The sequence below is a fragment of the Hyla sarda genome, chromosome 6 (assembly GCF_029499605.1).
Source record: "Hyla sarda isolate aHylSar1 chromosome 6, aHylSar1.hap1, whole genome shotgun sequence".
In the NCBI taxonomy this organism is placed as follows: Eukaryota; Metazoa; Chordata; class Amphibia; order Anura; family Hylidae; genus Hyla; species Hyla sarda.
This window is the reverse complement of record NC_079194.1, coordinates 65,291,385-65,311,121: the sequence shown is the minus strand read 5'-3', so window position 1 is coordinate 65,311,121 and position 19,737 is coordinate 65,291,385. Positions and strand designations below refer to the sequence as shown.

Sequence of the window (19,737 nt, the reverse complement as noted above, 5' to 3'; positions counted from 1 at the left end):
AGATATGAGATATAGAGAGAGATAGGAGAGAGAGAGATAGATAGATATGAGATAGATGAAAGATAGATATTATGAGATAGATAGATATGAGATAGATAGATATGAGATAGATAGATAGATATGAGAGATAGATAGATACACACACACACAGTCTGATATATTATGCATTCTGCATATGAATGGAGATGTGAGCATAGACCGAATGTTAATCCAAGGTTACCTGTGTATATGTGACAGGAAATCCTAATTGTAATGTGAGCCCAAGATGCCCATATGGGTCTCAGTAATGCCAGCTTTTGGGACATGTTAACAAACAGGCAGAACCACCTTCAGGGCACATTCACACGTACAGAATCTGCTGCATATTTCGTGCAGCTGATTTTGCTACCCATTAACTTCAATGGTAAGCAAAATCTGCTGCAAAAAATATGCAGCAGATCCTGTTCGTGTGAACACACCCTCAAAGATTAATTATGACCCCTATTAAGTTATTTTAAAATATTATTAGTAAAATAAAATTTAATTAAAAAAAATTGTGATAAAAATTATAATAATAATTTATTCTGTAATAAAATAAATACAATTATTATTAATAATAATAAAATAAAATAAAGTGTTTAAACAAAAAAAAAACCTCTGCCAGACTGTCCAGCCCTTTTTATTGGAATGGAGACTTGTTAACCCGGATTATTCAATGCAGTAATTGCAGCCTCCCTGATAATGGGAGAGGAGATGGTAATACAGCATTGAGCGTGGCGCGCAGCACTGATGCTATCCTGCTGCTGCTGCTGCTGCCAAACAGGCTTAGTGAAATAGCTGGAGGTTCGTGCACGGCGAAGGGGGAGGGTGGAGAACAAGGAGAGTAAATATCGGGAGCGCTGAAGCAGGATGTGCAGCTCGGGGAATTCTTTCCTGTGTTAATGCATTGAACAACCCAGAAGGAAGAGGAGGGAAGCAAGAAGCATCTATGGTAGCAGTGAAGCCCCCTCCGACGGAGAAGAGCGGGGGTCTGAAGGCTTAAGAGCCCCCCAGGCTTTAAGTGCTGCTGCTTCCTTTATCCTACCCGCAGGTACGACTTCCAGCTGTTCCTTCCCATGCACCTGTTACTTCTCTCTTGTGTGTTTGACTATATGGGTTTGACTAATGTGCTATAGGGACATCTATAGGGACATCTATTAAGATCTTGCAGTTTATATGATATGCACAGAGTAGTGTTTCCCAACCAGGGTGCCATCAGCTGTTGCAAAACTACAACTCCCAGCATGCCCGGACAGCCGAAGGCTGTCCGGGCATGCTGGGAGTTGTAGTTTTGCAACAGCTGTTGGCACCCTGGAACACTGACATGGAGTGTGGTACATGTGATACGACTCCCGTCCCCCGTAGCCGCACCTGTTCTGTATACAAGCTGCAGTTTTAATGACACGTCAGACTCTCTTTACTACGTGTAGGGTCCAGAATGGCCGGTTTTGTGCCCCTACGGCTCCAGGCCCTGAGCACAGATTACAGGTTATCTACAACGTGTCACTCCAGCTTTACCGGTCTGGGAGCTGCCTCTCCGGAGGAATTATACAGTATACCCAGCTTGTTGCTTTCACGAGATGGTAAATGTTTTATAAGGGTGGAGATAGGGATGTGTCCTTCTGCTTGATACATAGGGACATTACAAAAAAAAAATCTTCTAGTCTTTTACCGTACAAGTATATGAAAAAGGAACCGTATAACTTCACTCTGCACTTGAGTTTAGATCTTTGACTTCTGCGCCATTCTGCAAATTCCTTAAGGGTAGGGTCACACGTGCCGCATTTGCTGCTGCATATTTTCAGCCTATATTCCTACCCGTTAAAGGGGTATTCTGGTTTGCACCGCCCCCCCCCCCCCCCCGCGATCTCCCTGCAGCAGCCCACATTCTATGCGTAGCTGCGTCTGCGTAACGGCCGCAACACCCCCTCCCATAGACATGAATGGAGGGGGCATGGCGTGACGTCACGTCCCCGTCTCGGAAGCCAGACGGTTTCCCCCGCGATCAGACATCTTATCCCCTATCCTTTTCGATAAAGTCAATGGGTTGCAAAATCGGCTGCAGAAAATATGCAGCAGAATACGTTCACACGTGCATAGTTTTGAGCAGATATGCTGCTGCAGATTTTTCTGCCCATTGACTTCAATGGGCAGCAAAATCTGCTGCAGCAGATCTGCAGCAGAAAATACACACGTGTAAACGCACCCTTAGGGTACGTTCACACGAGCGGATCCCCAGCGTGTATTACACTGCGGATCCGCCACTGAAGGATCGCTGTATGCTGCCTTTACAGGTGCCTGCTCTGAGCGGCAATACGCCGCTATGAGCAGACACACTGTGATGTGTGATTGGCCTCGCTCATGCGCAGTACACTCCCACATCGCGGCAGCTCTTGGCCTAGCTCATAGAGCAAGGGGAGCGGCCACGATGTGCGCATGCGCAGCGACTTGCACATCACTTCAGTGTGTCTGCTTGTAGCGGCGTATTGCCAATCCGAGCAGACACCTGGAAAGGCAGCATACAGCGGTCCTTCAGCGGCGGATCCGCAGCGTAATACGCACTGGGGATCCGCTCGTGTGAACGTACCCTTAGGGTCAGTTCACACGAGCGTATTTTCTGCTGCAGATTTGCTGCTGCATATATTCCCACCCATTAAAGTCAATGGGGAGCAAAATCGGCTGCAGAAAATATGCAGCAAAATACGGCATGTGACCCTACCCTAGGGACCAGTTCACACGTGCGTCTTTTCTGGTGCTGTGTGACCCTACCCTAAGGGTCAGTTCACACGTGCATATTTTCTGCTGCAGATTTGCTGCTGCATATTTTCCTACCCATTAAAGTCAATGGGGAACAAAATCGGCTGCCTGGCTGTTGCAAGATTACAACTTCCAGAATGTACTGACAGCCTTGAAGTTAAACCTAAACTGTGCATCTTATTGTAAGGCTTCAATAGTGATGTCAACCTTGGATTGATTATGCTCATCCTTCATGTCTATTCTACAAGTTTCCTATTTAGTTAATTAATTTTATTGATTCTAGTAACTTGTTGTTGCGATTTGCCTGCTTATCTTCAATCGCCTCTTGACCTTTTCATTGTTTCTTTTTTTGCCATGTTTTGTTCGCCTTTTTTTATATTTCCCAAAGACAATTCAGTAAAAGAGTTTATTGTGTGAATTATTGTTAAGTTTAAAACTGTCCAGGGTGGCCGTAAAACAAACAAATATAAATAAAAAAATCCTGACCTTTTGGGGCCGATCCCCAAAGCTACATGTCCTCACAACTCAGAGCTTCCTGTTCTTTATTCTGACATTTAGGAAATGCCCACTTGGCCAGTCTCTGGTGGCCACAGTATTTACTACTTATCAGAGAATAGGAAGCTTTAAGCAGCGGGCACTGGCAGAACAGTGGCAGATGTGTACAGGTTGCTTTTTGTTGTTGTTGTTGTTGTTGTTTTTAGGGCATACCACCCTCCCCAGGCACCATTTGAATGTAACATTTATAACCCCGTTAAGCCTAGTCTACAAATTAATGTGTTTTAACATCCGTAAATCAGATCTACCATTGCCCCAGTACTTACTCAACAGACACCTTTTTAAAATCCACGCAAGTGTCCAGAAGGAGGGCTAAGCTCCTGAATTGCTGCAGTATTTCTCACCTCCCGGCTCCCTATTTTCTGTCTCTCCTGCTTGAGTGATGTTCAGGACTCAGCTTCCAGGCTTGATTTGGAGACAAAGCTCAATTCTATCAGCCAGACCCTGGACATCACTCAAACAGGAGGGAAAATGTTTGGAGAGCAAGGAGGCGAGTGATTCTGTGGCACTTGAGCAGCTTGGCTCCGCCTCCTGGACATTTTCCCCAGCTAAATAAAGTTGATTATCAAAAGCATGGAGAATTCGTATGTCTAAAATATATTTACTATTATCAGTACGATAGTGTCTGTACCTCCTATTGTGAATATGAGCCGACTGACTCCCTTTACTACAATGGTAAACAAAATCCAAGATGGACAGTAGTTATCAGGCCTGCGGTATTGTTATAATCAGCTGACTGAGTCCCTTTAATCTCATCCTGACGGACTATAGTCTGACTACTTTCTTATTATTATGTACTCTCTTATGCTACTTTGTGATGCATATGCCATATTGCCATTAATACTTTAAAAGCTATCAAGATAATTCATAAAAATGCACATAAGGATATGGCTTTAAGGGATAGACTGCATAGTAGATTACAGACCTATTCCATGCCCACTGTTGGTCGCCCCCACTTCTCTGGGTAAGGGTTCCATTGGAGATAAGGTAACCTTGCATCAGGCGCACAACCTAACAGCATGTGGCTCAGTCAGTCTTTGGGCTCGTTCACATGTATTACCACAGCGGTACGTCAGGAGATACGTGTGAACAGTACCTAAACATATACTTTGGTATACCCAGGGCTCAAATCCTGCAGGAACGCGTGGGAACTGAGTTCCTGTACTTTTTTCACAGTAGGAACACAGTTCCCATTAGCAGTAGTTCTGCAGGACCAGCCCTTGAGTGGAAATCTTGGGTGAGTTCCTGCACTTTTTTTTTTCCCCCCAGGACTTGACCCCTGGCTATACCCATAGACCTCTATTATGCCAATGTAGTCAAAAGTATGTGACTTTTGGTTATGTTTTTGCCTCCTTTACGATTGTCTGTGATTTTTTTTGTTGTGGCCTAGAAAAGTTCTGCACACACCACTTTTTGTGGTAACACCAGCTTCCCTGTGCTGAGCGTCCACTCGGCATCATAATGATACAGGGCCTGGAGTCTTGGACGCAGGGACCACATGGGGGCCGCCGCCGCCTCCTCACTCCGGATGTTAAAGGGGTTATCCAGGAAAAAAACAACTTTTTTTTTTATATATCAATTGTCTCAAGAAAGTTAAACAGATTTGTAAATTACTGCTATAAAAAAAAAATCTTAATCCTTTCAGTACTTATGAGCTTCTGAAGTTAAGGTTGTTCTTTTCTGTCTAAGTGCTCTCTGATGACACGTGTCTCGGGAACCGCCCAGTTTAGAAGCAAATCCCCATAGCAAACCTCTTCTAAACTGGGCGTTTCCCGAGACAGGTGTCATCAGAGAGGACTTAGACAGAAAAGAATAACCTTTACTTCAGAAGCTCATAAGTACTGAAAGGATTAAGATTTTTTTAAATAGAAATAATTTACAAATCTGTTTAACTTTCTGGAGCCAGTTGATATATAAAAAAAAAGCTTTTTCCTGGATAACCCCTTTAAGTTTAATTTAATGTTGTCAGTTAAGGGTTAATGTGTGAGTTATTTCCCCTAATTTCCCTGGCAGAGGGGCTGTATGATGTAGAGCAGTGGTCTTCAACCTGCGGACCTCCAGATGTTGCAAAACTACAACTCCCAGTATTCCCGGACAGCCTTCGTCTGTCCGGGCATGCTGGGAGTTGTAGTTTTGCAACATCTGGAGGTCCACAGGTTGAAGACCACTGATGTAGAGCTTAGTGTGATGACATCACCTGTTGCTAAGATACTTCACGTATCTGGGCAGAATAAAGGTAGTTGGTGATTGATTAGTATCCCTTCGGCGGGAAGTTTGGATGTTTATAAATATACCTGCTTCTGGTGAAGGGGGTGACAGAAGCTACGTGTCAAGCACAGAAGAGGATCCCCCACCCTCCCGTCCCTTATTTTATGCTATTTCTGTCACGGTCCTATAAAATGGGTGTCACCCAGCCTTGCAGGGCGGACAGTAATTTTGAGCTGGATAGTTAGATACTATTTTATTTATTTATAAAGGTTTGCATTTATATATTATGCATTTAAAGTTATTTATTATTGGATTAATTAAGAATAAATAAATAGGACCGTGGCCTTTTCAATCCATTAATTTGTCTTGCCTCATTATTTATTTTATTATTTTCCGGGGTAGGGAGGCTAGGCTCCCATGTATGAGATATAGCCATGGCCACAGGCATTATGATGCAGAGGAGGCGTTACTATGAAGATGTCAGGCAGACGTGATGCATTATGATGCAGAGGAGGCGTTACTATGAAGATGTCAGGCAGACATGATGCAGAGGAGGCGTTACTATGAAGATGTCAGGCAGACATGATACAGAGGAGGCGTTACTATGAAGATGTAAGGCAGACATGATGCATTATGATGCAGAGGAGGCGTTACTATGAAGATGTCAGGCAGACATCACCATGCACCAGGGGCTTGGGAACACCCCCTGTGCACCATGCTCTACATTTGCATATTCTGAAGAATGGGGATTCCTGAAGACCAGAGGCATGGAGTGAGGAATGGTGAGTATCAGTTTTACCACTCGCACTATAAGTCTGTACCAATATGTTAGTGCAGGTGATACTGATGACAGATTCCCTTTAAGGATAGGGTCACATGTCGATTACCGACCCTAGAGTAAGCCCCTGCCTATGCCCACTCGTAGCATCAATCCTCTGCTACAAGCAATCACACAGGGATCTGTCTGACTGTAGTAAACTAGCCCAGGAGGCAGAGGAGCAGCCGCGATGTCTGTGAGTAAAAACTGCGCAAGCGGAGTTTACTACAGCCACGCAGGATTGCTGCTACCAGTGGGCATAGGCAGGGTCATCAGTGGATCCGCTGCATAAAAATACACTGTGGATCCGTTACATGTGACCCTACCCTAAATGGATATTCTCATGTCTTAAAGCTAGGATATGCAATCCCTTCATGATCTGTGGTCATCTGACCTCTGACACCCCTCCAGGGACTCCAGCACTGGCTCAGCACCATGGCTCCTTTAGACTGGGTTCACACTAGCCTTTGGGCATATTTTTAGGTATTTATACTGCATGGGGATTGGTTGCTATAAACAACACGGACAGATTTTCCATTAGACAAGTGACTAGCCCGGGCCCCTGGGGTGATCCGACTGGCTCGTACCATGTAATCTGGCTCCTTGCTTCATGGATTTCTTTTGTTTTGTTGCAGTACCTCCTAAATAAATAAAGAACACCTTTCTATTACTTTGCTCACAATGGAAGGTCCTGGCTGATCTCCATGAAGGATAGCAATGTCAGGAAATGCCAGCGCTGGCCGCCCCGCGTGTCCTCTAATGGGGCGCTCAGTACGGGGCTGACAGGGCGGCAGGCTGGGGATCTGCAGCAATGGGAGATAAATGAGGAATGATCATCTGCTGCTTCATATCTCCCACACCGCCTCCCTGTACGTATACTGAGAGGTTTCCAAGGAGATGGCAGGCCGGCTAGAAAAACCAGTCTGACCCCTTCCCAGATGCCTTTTTGTCATTTATTGCAGAATAATCCTTAACTCTTTATCTTTCTTAAGGTGCTAGAACAGCAGAAATAGCCAATACAGAAGACCAGTGATTTCCAGCAGCTGTCAGAGCATGCTGGGAGTTGTAGTTGTGCAGTAGGTTGAAGGCCGCAGGTTAGGGCGCACTGCTCTTGTGCATACTTCTGTACAGTAGAGCACGTGACATGGTTGTAGTGCGTTTATATGGGGTCCCGTATAGATTTGGGGATGTCCTGTCTGATCCATACGTTTACAGCAGAAGAGCGAAGATGTGTTAATGTGCGGCAGGTGCTTCGCTCCTGTCTGTGCCTTCTGGTCATTAATGTGTAGGTGGCTTTATGTTACACGAACACCCCGGTGAGGCATGACCATTGATAATGGATCCATAGTATATGTACGTGTGTGTATATAATATATATATATATATATATATATATATATATATATATATATATATACATACATACACACACACACACACACACACACACACACACACACACACACACAGGGCGCAAGTCCTGCAGGAACATGTGGGAACTGAGTTCCTGTACTTTTTCCACAGCAGGAACATCATTCCCATTAGGAAGAATCCTGCAGGACCAGCCCTTGAGTGGAAATCTTGGGGGAGTTCCCACACTTTTTTCCCTGGACATATAGATAGTGATAGATAGAGAGAAAGAGATGTTTATATATAAGTCGCCATACAAATCATCTGTTCAATATAAATTAATAATAAACATTTCAGACATTTCTTAGTGTTGTCAGTTTGCGGGAAACTTAGAGCAGTGGTCTAAAACTGTGGCCCTCCAGATGTTGCAAAACTTCAACTCCCAGCATGCCCGGACAGCCAGCGGCTGAGGTGAAATTTTGCAACATCTGGAGGGCCACAGTTTGAGACCACTGGCTTAGAGGTAACAGATAAACCAATATGTCAGCCTTCGGCTATATGTCAACTTTCTAATTTGAGTTATTTTTGAACATTTTCGTAGGGTATATAAGAGGGTGAGCACGATTAACTTATTTCTTGGAGTTATTGGCCCTGATTTAGCAAAATGTGCAATAGGAAAAACTGGAGAGATTTTGACCACAACAACCAATCACAGCTCAGCTTTCACTTTACCTCAGCGCAATAAGATATGAAAGCTGAGCTGTCACTGGTCGCTGTAGGCAAAATTTCACCAGTTTTTTTTGTCACACATTTTGATAAATCAGGGCCATTGGCTTTTTATATTAAAGGAGATATATAATCCAGAAAAAGTGTCCCCTATCCAAAGGCCTAGCTCGGGGAGCAGGGAAGTGGCTGCGATGTCTGCGAGTACACTGCACATGTGCGCTGCGGCTCACAGATTGCTGTGTGTCTACTCGTAGTGGCGGATTTCCACTAAGAGCAGGCAGGCACAACTGGAGGCACACTGTCCGTCATCTGCGTGAAATACGCTGCGGATCCGTTCCGTGTCACCCTATCCTTAAAGAGTCAAGGGTGCTTATGATGTTGACTACAACTGTAAGGGTCCATTCACACTACATACAGTCATGGCCGGAAATGTTGGCACCCCTGAAATTTTTCAAGAAAATGAAGTTTTTCTCACAGAAAAGGATTGCAGTAACACATGTTTTGCTATATACATGTTTATTCCCTTTGTGTGTATGGGAACTAAACTAAAAAAAAGCAAATTGGACATAATGTCACACCAAACTCCAAAAATGGTCTGGACAAAATTATTGGCACCCTTAACTGAATATTTGGTTGCACACCCTTTGGAAAAAATAATTGAAATCAGTGGCTTCCTATAACCATCAATAAGCTTCTTACACCTCTCAGCCGGAATGTTAGACCTCTCTTACTTTACAAACTACTCCAGGTCTCTCTTATTGGAAGGCGCTTTTTCCCAACAGCAATTTTAAGATCTCTCCACAGGTGATCAATGGGATTTAGATCTGGACTCATTGCTGCCACTTCACAACTCTCCAGCGCTTTGTTGCCATCCATTTCTGGGGGCTTTTTGACGTATGTTTTGGGTCATTGTCCTGCTGGAAGACCCAATATCTCGGACGCAAACCCAGCTTTCTGACACTGGGTTGTACAGTGCGACCCAGAATCCATTGGTAATCCTCAGATTTCATGATGCCTTGTACACATTCAAGGCACCCAGTGCCAGAGGCAGCAAAACAACCCCAAAACATCATTGAACCTCCACCATATTTCACTGTAGATACTGTGTTCTTTTCTTTGTAGGCCTCATTCCATTTTTGGTAAACAGTAGAATGATGTACTTAACCAAAAAGCTCTATCTTGGTCTCATCTGTCCACAAGACATTTTCCCAGAAGGATTTTGGCTTACTCAAGTTCATTTTGGCAAAATGTAGTCTTGCTTTTTTATGTTTCTGTGTCAGCAGTGGGGTCCTCCTGGGTCTCCTGCCATAGCGTTTCATTTCATTTAAATGTGGATAGTTCGCGCTGACACTGATGCTCCCTGAGCCTGCAGGACAGCTTGAATATCTTTGGAACTTGTTTGGGGTTGCTTATCCCAATTTCAATTTTTCTCTTCTGTCCACGCCCAGGGAGATTAGCTACAGTGCCATGGGTTGCAAAGTTCTTGATAATGATGCACACTGTGGACAAAGGCAAATCTAGATCTCTGGAAATGGACTTGTAACCTTAATATTGTTGATATTTTTCCACAATTTTGGTTCTCAAGTCCTCAGACAGTTCTCTTCTCCTCTTTCTGTTGTCCATGTTTAGTGTGGCACACACACACACACACACACACACACACAATGCATAGACTGTGAACTTCTCTCCTTTTTATCTGCTTTAGGTGTGATTTTTATATTGCCCACAATAAGACGTGACATCACTAGTCAGGTGATGACAGAGAGCCTGTCTGCTTCAATGGGTGGAGCGACCTCTGTGTGGGGGAGAGATAATTTTGCAACAGCTGTAGGCACCCTGGTTAAAAAACACTGGTCTTTTGAATGGAATGCAGCTCATTTGTGTTTTAATGGGTGGGGTGGCTGATGTGTGGGTGAGAGGAAAGTGACCTCAAACTTACAAACTATGAAACTATGGGATGTGTATTTTTAGAAAGAAATGCAACAGGAAATACTTAGTTCACAAAAAGATAGCCACAGTGTTATGGTAATCTCACAACATAGCCATTTAGCCCCAAGACAAGTGCAGATCCTTCCTAAGCATGTCCATTACTGTCTGCTAGGTACTTACTAAAATCACCTTCTGGTTTAAAACTAAGCTGAGACTTCCTGTTCAGATAGTTTCCCAGTAATGTCTTTCTTCTCAGCACAGACAGGAGTACAGTGAAAGTTGAAACCAGTAGATAATACTGGACCCATCACCATTCACAGCCAAGATCAGCATCCACCTTCCTGTAAGTCACAGACCATTCCGTCTCCAATTCATGTGAATAGGACAGATCCTATCCATTTTTGTTTATGTCTATGGGTCCTGCCATAAAACATATCACTCAATACTGTTAAAGGAAAAAGGTCACCCGTTCACCCACACTTAACCCAATACACCGGGTTATAGTACGGGTGAACGATAGACCGATGCGGGGTGTCTGACTTATATACATACCTGCAGTCCGGCACCTGGTCCTTCTGAATTGCGCGCTGGAGACGGGCCTCCCCTGCTGGATTTGAATATTCGTGGTCCCTGGTCACGTGAGCGCTTGTGCCTACTGAGTAAACAGGTGACCATTTTCCTTTAAAACAGCTCAGGCAATAATGCACAAAAAAACACAAAAACGGAAACTGATTAGAGAAAAAGAGTATGTTACAGAATCTAGCTTTAACCAGAAGAACAAAATATATGGGTGATACATTTACTTTAAAGGAATACTGTAGTGGAATATAACTTATCCCGTATCAGAAGCATAGGGGATAAGTTATAGATCCTGGGGGTCCGACTGCTGGGACCCCCTGCGATCTCCTGTACGGGGCCGCTGCAATCCGCAGGAAGGGGTCGTTCCATCCCCTGCATGACACGACAGCGGACACGCCCCCTCCGTGTGTCCCATAGAGATACATGGAGGGGGCGTTTCTGCCGTGGCTACCGGCGGGGTTCCGCACGGCGCTTCCTGTTGACTGCCGCTGCCCCGTACAGGAGATCGCAGGGGGGTCCCAGTGGTTGGACCCCCTGCAATCTATGACTTATCCCGTATCTGAAGGAGAGGGGATAAGTTATATTCCACTGCAGAGGTTGTCATACCAATGACCTTTATCCTCTATCCTGTGTATGATAACAGGGGTCTGACCACTGAGAACCCCCACAATCCTAAGAACTGGGGTTCCATTCCAATGGGAGACCTCCATACTCAAGATCATGGATGGGGAGATCCTGTGGAGAAGGCAGAAGTGTCATTGGTGGGACAACTCCTGTAAGATTATGGAGAGACTTCTTTTAGGGTACAGTCACACTTGTAGGATCTGCTGCATATATTTTAATATGGACTATATTATGTCAAGTTTGGACACAGTTTAGGTTTATGTGATGTCACAGATACACGTGATTTAATTCTAGCATATAGACTGCCATTTTCACGTGGAAACTAATTACGGATCGACCGATATTGATTTTTTTACGGCCGATACCGATAATCTGTGAACTTTCAGGCTGATTGCCGATAACTTATACCTATATTCCGGTATAAGTTATCGGCTATTTCTCCCCCCTCCCCGGCCCCCCAGAAGCCGCTTCAGATCAATGATTTAAAGCACTATTTATCCCGCTACCATCTCCCTTCCCAAAATAACGTGCGTTATGAATGACGGGCGAGAACGTTTACCTGGCTCAGTGGTTATTTATTGATTACTATACAACCTCATTAATGTGTGTATTGTATTTGCTGTGTGAGAGACCCTTAAAGGGGTACTCCAGTGGAAAACTATTTTATTTTTTTAATCAACTGGTGCCGGAAAGTTAAACAGATTTGTAAATGACCTCTATTAAAAAAATGTATTCCTTCCAGTACTAATCAGCTGCTGTATGTACCACAGGAAGTTTTTTTTTAGTCCAATTTCCAGTACCGCTTGTTAGTGTGGGGGGAGCAAGCGGACCGTTTTCCTTTAAAATGCTTCGGTTAAATGAAAACTGAGCGGTCATTGGTTGCTATGGGACAATTTTTCTTTTAGATGTGTTATTTCTGTGTTATTTATTTCTTTATTGTCAAACCAGGATAGATAGATATGAGATAAATACACTGCTCTAATAAATAAAGGGAACACTAAGATAACACGTCCTAGATCTGAATGAATGAACTAATCGTATGAAATACTTTCTTCTTTACATAGTTGAATGTGCTGACAACAAAATCACAAAAATTATCAATGGAAATCAAATTTATCAACCCCTGGAGGTCTGGATATGGAGTCACACTCAAAATCACAGTGGAAAACCACACTACAGGCTGATCCAACTTTATGTAATGTCCTTAAAAGGGTACCCCACTGGAAAAAAAAATTCTAAATCAACTGGTGCCAGAAAGTTAAACAGATTTGTAAATTAAATAAAATTAAAAGCGGAGTGGCTCCTGTTGCAACTAAACCAATATAGACCTGGGCAACCCAATAGTGACACCGATACCCACGGTGCCCAAAAATATTGTAAAAAATTTGTATATAAAGAATTGGGGCTAAGATTTGTAAATTACTTCTATTTAAAAATTGTAATCCTTCCAGTACTTATCAGCTGCTGTATGCTCCCCAGGAAGTTCTTATATTTTTGAATTTCCTTTCTGTCTGACCACAGTGCTCTCTGCTGACACCTCTGTCCATGTCAGGAACTGTCCGGAGCAGGAGCAAATCCCCATAGCAAACCTCTCCTGCTCTGGACAGTTCCTGGCATGGACAGAGGTGTCAGCAGAGAGCACTGTGGTCAGACTGAAAGGAAATTCTAAAAGAAAGGAACTTCCTCTAGAGCATACAGCAGCTTATAAGTACTGGGAGGATTAAGATTTTTAATAGAAGTCATTTACAAATCTTTTTAACTTTCTGGCACCAGTTAATAAAAAAAAAAAATAATAATAATAATTCCACCGGAGTACCCCTTTAATTACAGAGAATGAAAAGAGCTCCATATCGTAACACACAGGAGAATGTTTAAGCATGATCAAAGCTCAAATGCCGCTTACCCTGGGGTTGTGTGTGTGTGTGTGTGTGTGTGTGTGTGTGTGTGTGTGTGTGTGTGTGTGTGTGTGTATATATATATATATATATATATATATATATATATATATATATATATATATATATACACATATATATATATATATATACACATATATATATATATATATACACATATGTCATACACAACAATATACTGTACGTGTAATGAAAAATCAATATCGGTCCCGTCTGCAGCCTCCAAACAACAAAGCAATAGAGCAAGCTTTACTAGACCAAATGGAAGGATTTAAAGGGGTTTTCCAGGCAAAACCTTTTTATATATATATATATATCAACTGGCTCCGGAAAGTTAAACAGATTTGTAAATTACCTCTATTAAAAAATCTTAATGCTTCCAATAGTTATTAGCTTCTGAAATTTTCTGTCTAACTGCTCAATGATGATGTCACGTCCCGGGAGCTGTGCATGATGGGAGAATATCCCCATAGGAACTGCACAGCTCCTGGGATGTGAGTCATCAGAGAGCAGTTAGACAGAAAACAACAACTCAACTTCAGAAGCTAATAACTATTGGAAGGATTAAGATTTTTTAATAGAAGTAATTTACAAATCTGTTTAACTTTCTGGAGCCAGTTGATATATATAAAAAAAAGTTTTGGCCTGGAATACCCCTTTTAAGTGGCGCTGACCGGACCAGGATATTTTCCAAGATGCAACGCGTTTTGCTGCGCATGAAAAGAGGGTTTATTTACCAAGATGCAACGCGTTTCGCTGCGCATGCGCAGCGAAACGCGTTGCATCTTGGTAAATAAACCCTTTTTCACCATTCTGGTTGTGTCTCCTGGTCCGGTCAGGTCCTGCCGTTTAGTCTAGTGAAGCTTTTTCTATTAGATACAGAGCGGGCAGTGTAGCACAAGTATAGTTGCCTCATACATACTCGTAAGAAATTTTTTTGGCATTTTTTAGGTTGTTATATGTTTAGGTGATGTTCACATCACGCTCGGCCTTTACGCTGGGAGGGCACCCGCTACGCTTATTCCTTGGTCTACGTCAAGAGCTCTTCCTAGCATAAATGTGAAAGGGAACCTGTTAAAGGGGTACTCCGCTGGAACACATTTTTATTTTAATCAACTGGTGCCAGAAAGTGAAACAGATTTGTAAATGACTTCTATTAAAAAATCTTAATCCTTCCAGCACTTATCAGCTGCTGTTATGATCCACAGTAAGTTCTTTACTTTTTGAATTGCTCTCTGCTGACACCTCTGTCCATTTTAGGAACTGTCCAGAGCAGGATAGGTTTTCTATGGGGATTTGCTCCTACTCTGGACAGTTCCTAAAATGGACAGAGGTGTCACTGTGGTCAGGCAGAAAGGGAATTCAAAAAGTAAAGAACTTCCTGAGGAACAGAACAGCATCTGATAAGTACTGGAAGGATTAAGATTTTTTAATAGAAGTAATTTACAAATCTGTTTCACTTTCTGTCACCAGTTTATAAAATAAAAAATAAAAATAAAGTTTTCCAGTGGAGTACCCCTTTAACTTCATGTGAGCAGAGCCTCCTGTAAGTCTGTGTTATGAGGCCCCTATATGTTGCTAATGCTGGTGGGTGCGTTAAAGGGGTACACTGATGGAAAAAAAATGTTTTCTAATCAACTGGTGCCAGAAAGTTATACAGATTTGTAAATTACTTCTATTTAAAAATCTTAAAGGGGAACTCCGGTGGAAAAAAAATGTATGTTTTCTTAAATCAACTATTTCCGGAAAGATAAGCAGTTTTGTAAATTACTTTTATTTAAAAATCTTAACCCTTCCTGTACTTATCAGCTGCTGTATACTACAGAGAAATTTGTGAAGTTCTTTCCAGTCTGACCACAATGCTCTCTGCTGACACCTCTGTCCGTGTCAGGAACTGTCCAGAGCAGGAGAGGTTTTCTATGGGGATTTGCTCCTAATCTGGGCTGTTCCTGACACGGACAGGGGTGTCAGCAGAGAGCACTGTGGTCAGAGTGGAAAGAACTACATAACATCCTCTGCATACAGCAGCTGATAACTACTGGAAGGATTAAGATTTTTAAATAGAAATTATTTACAAATCCGTTATAACTTTCTGGTACCAGTTGATTTGAAAAAAAAAAATTCCACCGGAGTACCCCTTTAACTGGTTAAATATTGCACCTGGAATCTAGCTAAAAAAAAGATTGAACATGTACTTCTGTAGTGTGCACCAAGCAGCAAAATTGGTGGGATTCTGATTTAAAGGGGTACTCCGGTGGAAAACTTGTTTATTTTTTTTTTTTAAATCAACTGGTGCCAGAAAGTTAAACAGATTTGTAAATGACTTCTATTAAAAAATCTTAATCCTTCCAGTACTTATTAGCTGCTGAATACTACAGAGGAAATTATTTTCTTTTTGGAACACAGAGCTCTCTGCTGACATCACGACCACAGTGCTCTCTGCTGACATCTCTGTCCATTTTAGGAACTGTCCAGAGCAGCATATGTTTGCTATGGGGATTTTCTTCTACTCTGGACGGTTCCTAAAATGGACAGAGGTGTCAGCAGAGAGCACTGTGGTCATGATGTCAGCAGAGAGCTCTGTGTTCCAAAAAGAAAAGAATTTCCTCTGTAGTATTCAGCAGCTAATACGTACTAGAAGGATTAAGATTTTTTAATAGAAGTCATTTACAAATCTGTTTAACTTTCTGGCACCAGTTGATTTAAAAAAAAAAAAACAAAAAAAAAAAGTTTGCCACCGGAGTACCCCTTTAAGCGAATCCCGCTCAGAATGAATTCCGAGTGAACTCTCCGTAGTGTGTATGGGTCCTTTAGGAGGAGTGTTGTGAGCTGCCCCCATTCATTTTATTTTCTCCCGTACTACGCTGCTACGAAAGGAGTCTGGCAGCTGCATTCTCCCCATTGAAATTACAGGCATGCTCGGCTTGGCTGGGCATGCATTTGTATAGGGAGAATATGGACAAATGGCTGTTAGAAGAAATAAAGGGGTACTCCGCCATTAGACATCTTATCTGCTATCCAAATGATAGGGAATAAGATGTCTGATCATTGGGGGGGCCGCCGCTGGGGACCCCCGCCATCTCTCCTGCAGTACTCCCTGTCATCTGGTGCACGGAGCTCGCTCCGTGCACCAGATGACAGGGGGTACTGCAGGAGAGATCGCGGGGGTCCCCAGCGGCGGGCCCCCCACGATCAGACATCTTATCCCCTATCCTTTGTATAGGGGATAAGATGTCTAGGGGCGGAGTACCCCTTTAAGTGCAGTTGACAGACGGTTTTGACTTATTTAACTCTTTATTGGTAACTGAGAAATGATCTTGTGTCACATGGCAGTGGCACTTGTATTGAGGACACTCTGTATTCTGTATATCTGTATAGATTTGCTGTGCAGTGACTCACAGTGAATCATGGCAGGCTCTGTGTGCGCTAGGCTAGCCCTTAGGGTGCATGGAATGAGAACAGAACCACAACCCTCAGGCTTGGCAGGAGCCATGAATGGCCGCACTTACAATGCTACTGTGTTTGGTTTCCTACAGAGAACATCTGCTGCCAACCCCACCTCCCATGAACTACCCATGCCACATCCGCACCTTGTGATCACCACCGGTTCCTTTCCTATGCCCAACACCGTCTTCTGAGGACTGCATCTTCATACCTTCCCTGAGGCAACAATACACCCTGTGCCCGCAGAATTTACTCTGGCACCATGTCAGGTAATGGAGGATCAGGTACAACCTCTGTCATATTGAAGAACACTGATTGTTAGCTTTTGTGGAAGCTGATTCACGTCTGCACCCTGGACATGGAGTCACTTGTTTGGGATGGCTTAGCCTACTGGTTTTAGTTGTATATGTGCGTACTATCCATAGACTAAGCTGGGGAGGGGTTAATGGGAACCAAGCACTAGATTATTTTACCATACATAACGCTTGGCAATGCGATATGTTTGGTAAAACTTAATGCTCATCATCCCCGGGGGACATTTCTGTTGAGAATATGAAGTTTCAAAGTCTCCCTGGCCGCTCCGTAGGTAGTTCTCTGGGTGGGGAGCTATACTTACCAGGTCCCTTCGCTCCAGCCATAATGATGTTCCCCCTTTGGCTTGATTGATGTCCTGCGGCATTTTTCATCTCCCTAAGCAGATGGGGCAGAGTGGTGACACAGAACATCAATCAAGCCGAGGGGGTTTCACTACGGCTGGAGCAGCAGGACTAGGTAAGTATAGCTCCCTTCCCAGGGGACTACTTGCAGGGCGACCGGGGAGACTTTATAACTTCATATCCACACCATCCCTGAATGCAGAAACATCCCCGGGGATGGTGAGGATAAAGATATCACCATATATAACATATTGACAAGCGTTATATATGGTAAAATCTAGTGCTTGGTTCCCTTTAAAGGGGTTATTCAGGAAAAAACTGGCTCCAGAAAGTTAAACAGATTTGTAAATTACTTTTATTAAAAAAATCTTAATCCTTTCAGTACTTATGAGCTGTTGAAGTTGAGTTGTTCTTTTCTATCTAAGTGCTCTCTGAAGACACGTGTCTCGGGAACCGCCAAGTTTAGAAGCAAATCCCCGTTGCAAACCTCTTCTACTCTGTGCAGTTCCCAAGACAAGCAGAGATGTCAGCAGAGAGCACTATTTCCAGACAGAAAACAACTCAACTTCAGCAGCTGATAATTATTGAAAGGATTAAGATTTTTTAATAGAAGTAATTTACAAATCTGTTTAACTTTCTGGAGCCAGTTGATATAAGAAAAAAAAAAGTTTTTTCCTGGAATACCCCTTTAATAATGCCTTCAAACAGTCGATACACTATCAAGGAAGAGTGTCCTGCATCCAGATACCCTTCATTGCTTATCTCAGGTGTCAAGGTATGTGGTGCACATAAGAGCCGCTACACATTGTTAGGCAGTGTACACAACTTGATCCAGATAAGAAACACATTGAGCTGTGTAACATCTACATAAATGGCTTTTATCACTGAATGATGCTTCAAATAGAGATGCCAATACACATAAAAGATGACTAAATCTGACAATTACAGCTCAAATGGCCCACTATACTGTATTATGTGCATGGCGGTATGCGGACTGCTCCCTGAAAGATGTCAGGGGATGAAGGACTGGGTATACAGAATTTTTACACCCAATCCTTCAATTTCCATAAGAGTTGAGCTGCTACTAGAGGTCTCTGGCAGCGGCTTCTTCCCTTTTCCCATTGAGAACACATGACTCAACTGATCCGAGCATGCACGTGCAGGGGGTGGTCAGGAGCAGTAACTGCCAGCTGAACAAGCGTTGGACAAAAGCTGGTGAAGATATATATGGCCAGCTTAAGCCCATGGGCAAACCCATTGAGAAAGCTGCATTGGTGGATATGGAGCAAAACAGGTCCATTGCTATATTGGGCTCTCGGCAGCTCCATAATCAATACATGGAGTGGCCACGTGTGAAAGGGATAAGTATTATTAACTCAGAATACCTCTTTAAGGTGGCCATACAAGCTTCTTCGACAGCTTGATCACCCCATACACCTGTACGCTCGGCTCAGTCAAAGTGGCATGTCTTTTGAATGGGGAAAGAGAGGGGAAAGCTGCTGCCAGACTCCTCTGACAGCTGTGTGTTACGCAATTGATATTCAACCGGCCCTACCTTCTCCCCTGACATCTGCCATTCACATTAGATCACCAAAACCAGCAGATTGGCTGACGCCTATCTAATGTATAGCCGACTATTTAAATCACATATAAGTAATAAATCATATAAAATGTAACTTAAATTGAAATATATTATAATAAAAACATGTATAATTTTTTTTTAATTATATTTTTCAATAAAATTAGAATTTGATATGATTTATTACTTGTGTGTGATTAAATAGTTGGGTATATATATATGTGTGTGTGTGTATATATATATATATATATATATATATATATATATATATAATATACGGTGTGTGTATATATATATATAATATTGGATATCACCTATTCGTATGACCAGTCTCATGATATGGTGAAATGTGATGTCTGACTATTTGACATTGGCTGTAGTCTATGGATATTTGGTATCAGGAATAACATTTCTATTTCCTGCATTCAAACTACGTTTTTTAGGGAGTTACACCCCATGTCCAGGCGGACCTTTCTCTGCCCTCACTCCAAGCATGTGGCCACAGGACATACTTGCAAAATATACTCAGGTGAGTACAAAGTGTAAAGGAAAACTTTTGAGGTACATTGTATGTTACAT

The 19,737-nt window shown here is 42.8% G+C and overlaps 1 protein-coding gene across 6 annotated transcripts in view; it reads left to right on the top strand.

Moving 5' to 3' along the window:
- The window catches only part of SGSM3 (small G protein signaling modulator 3), a 76,366-nt gene that overhangs the window by 14,095 nt on the left and 42,534 nt on the right, over nt 1-19,737 (top strand). Inside the window, exons 1-3 of one of the 6 annotated variants that reach the window (XM_056524007.1) lie at nt 906-1,069; nt 17,016-17,207; nt 19,602-19,687. In XM_056524007.1, the coding sequence (XP_056379982.1) occupies nt 17,186-17,207; nt 19,602-19,687 (108 nt within the window). In that variant the 5' untranslated portion in view covers nt 906-1,069; nt 17,016-17,185. Of the gene's footprint in view, nt 1-905; nt 1,070-17,015; nt 17,208-18,720; nt 18,941-19,592; nt 19,688-19,737 lie in introns of those variants that run through there. The other 5 variants (XM_056524006.1, XM_056524008.1, XM_056524005.1 and 2 more) reach the window with 5 other exon arrangements.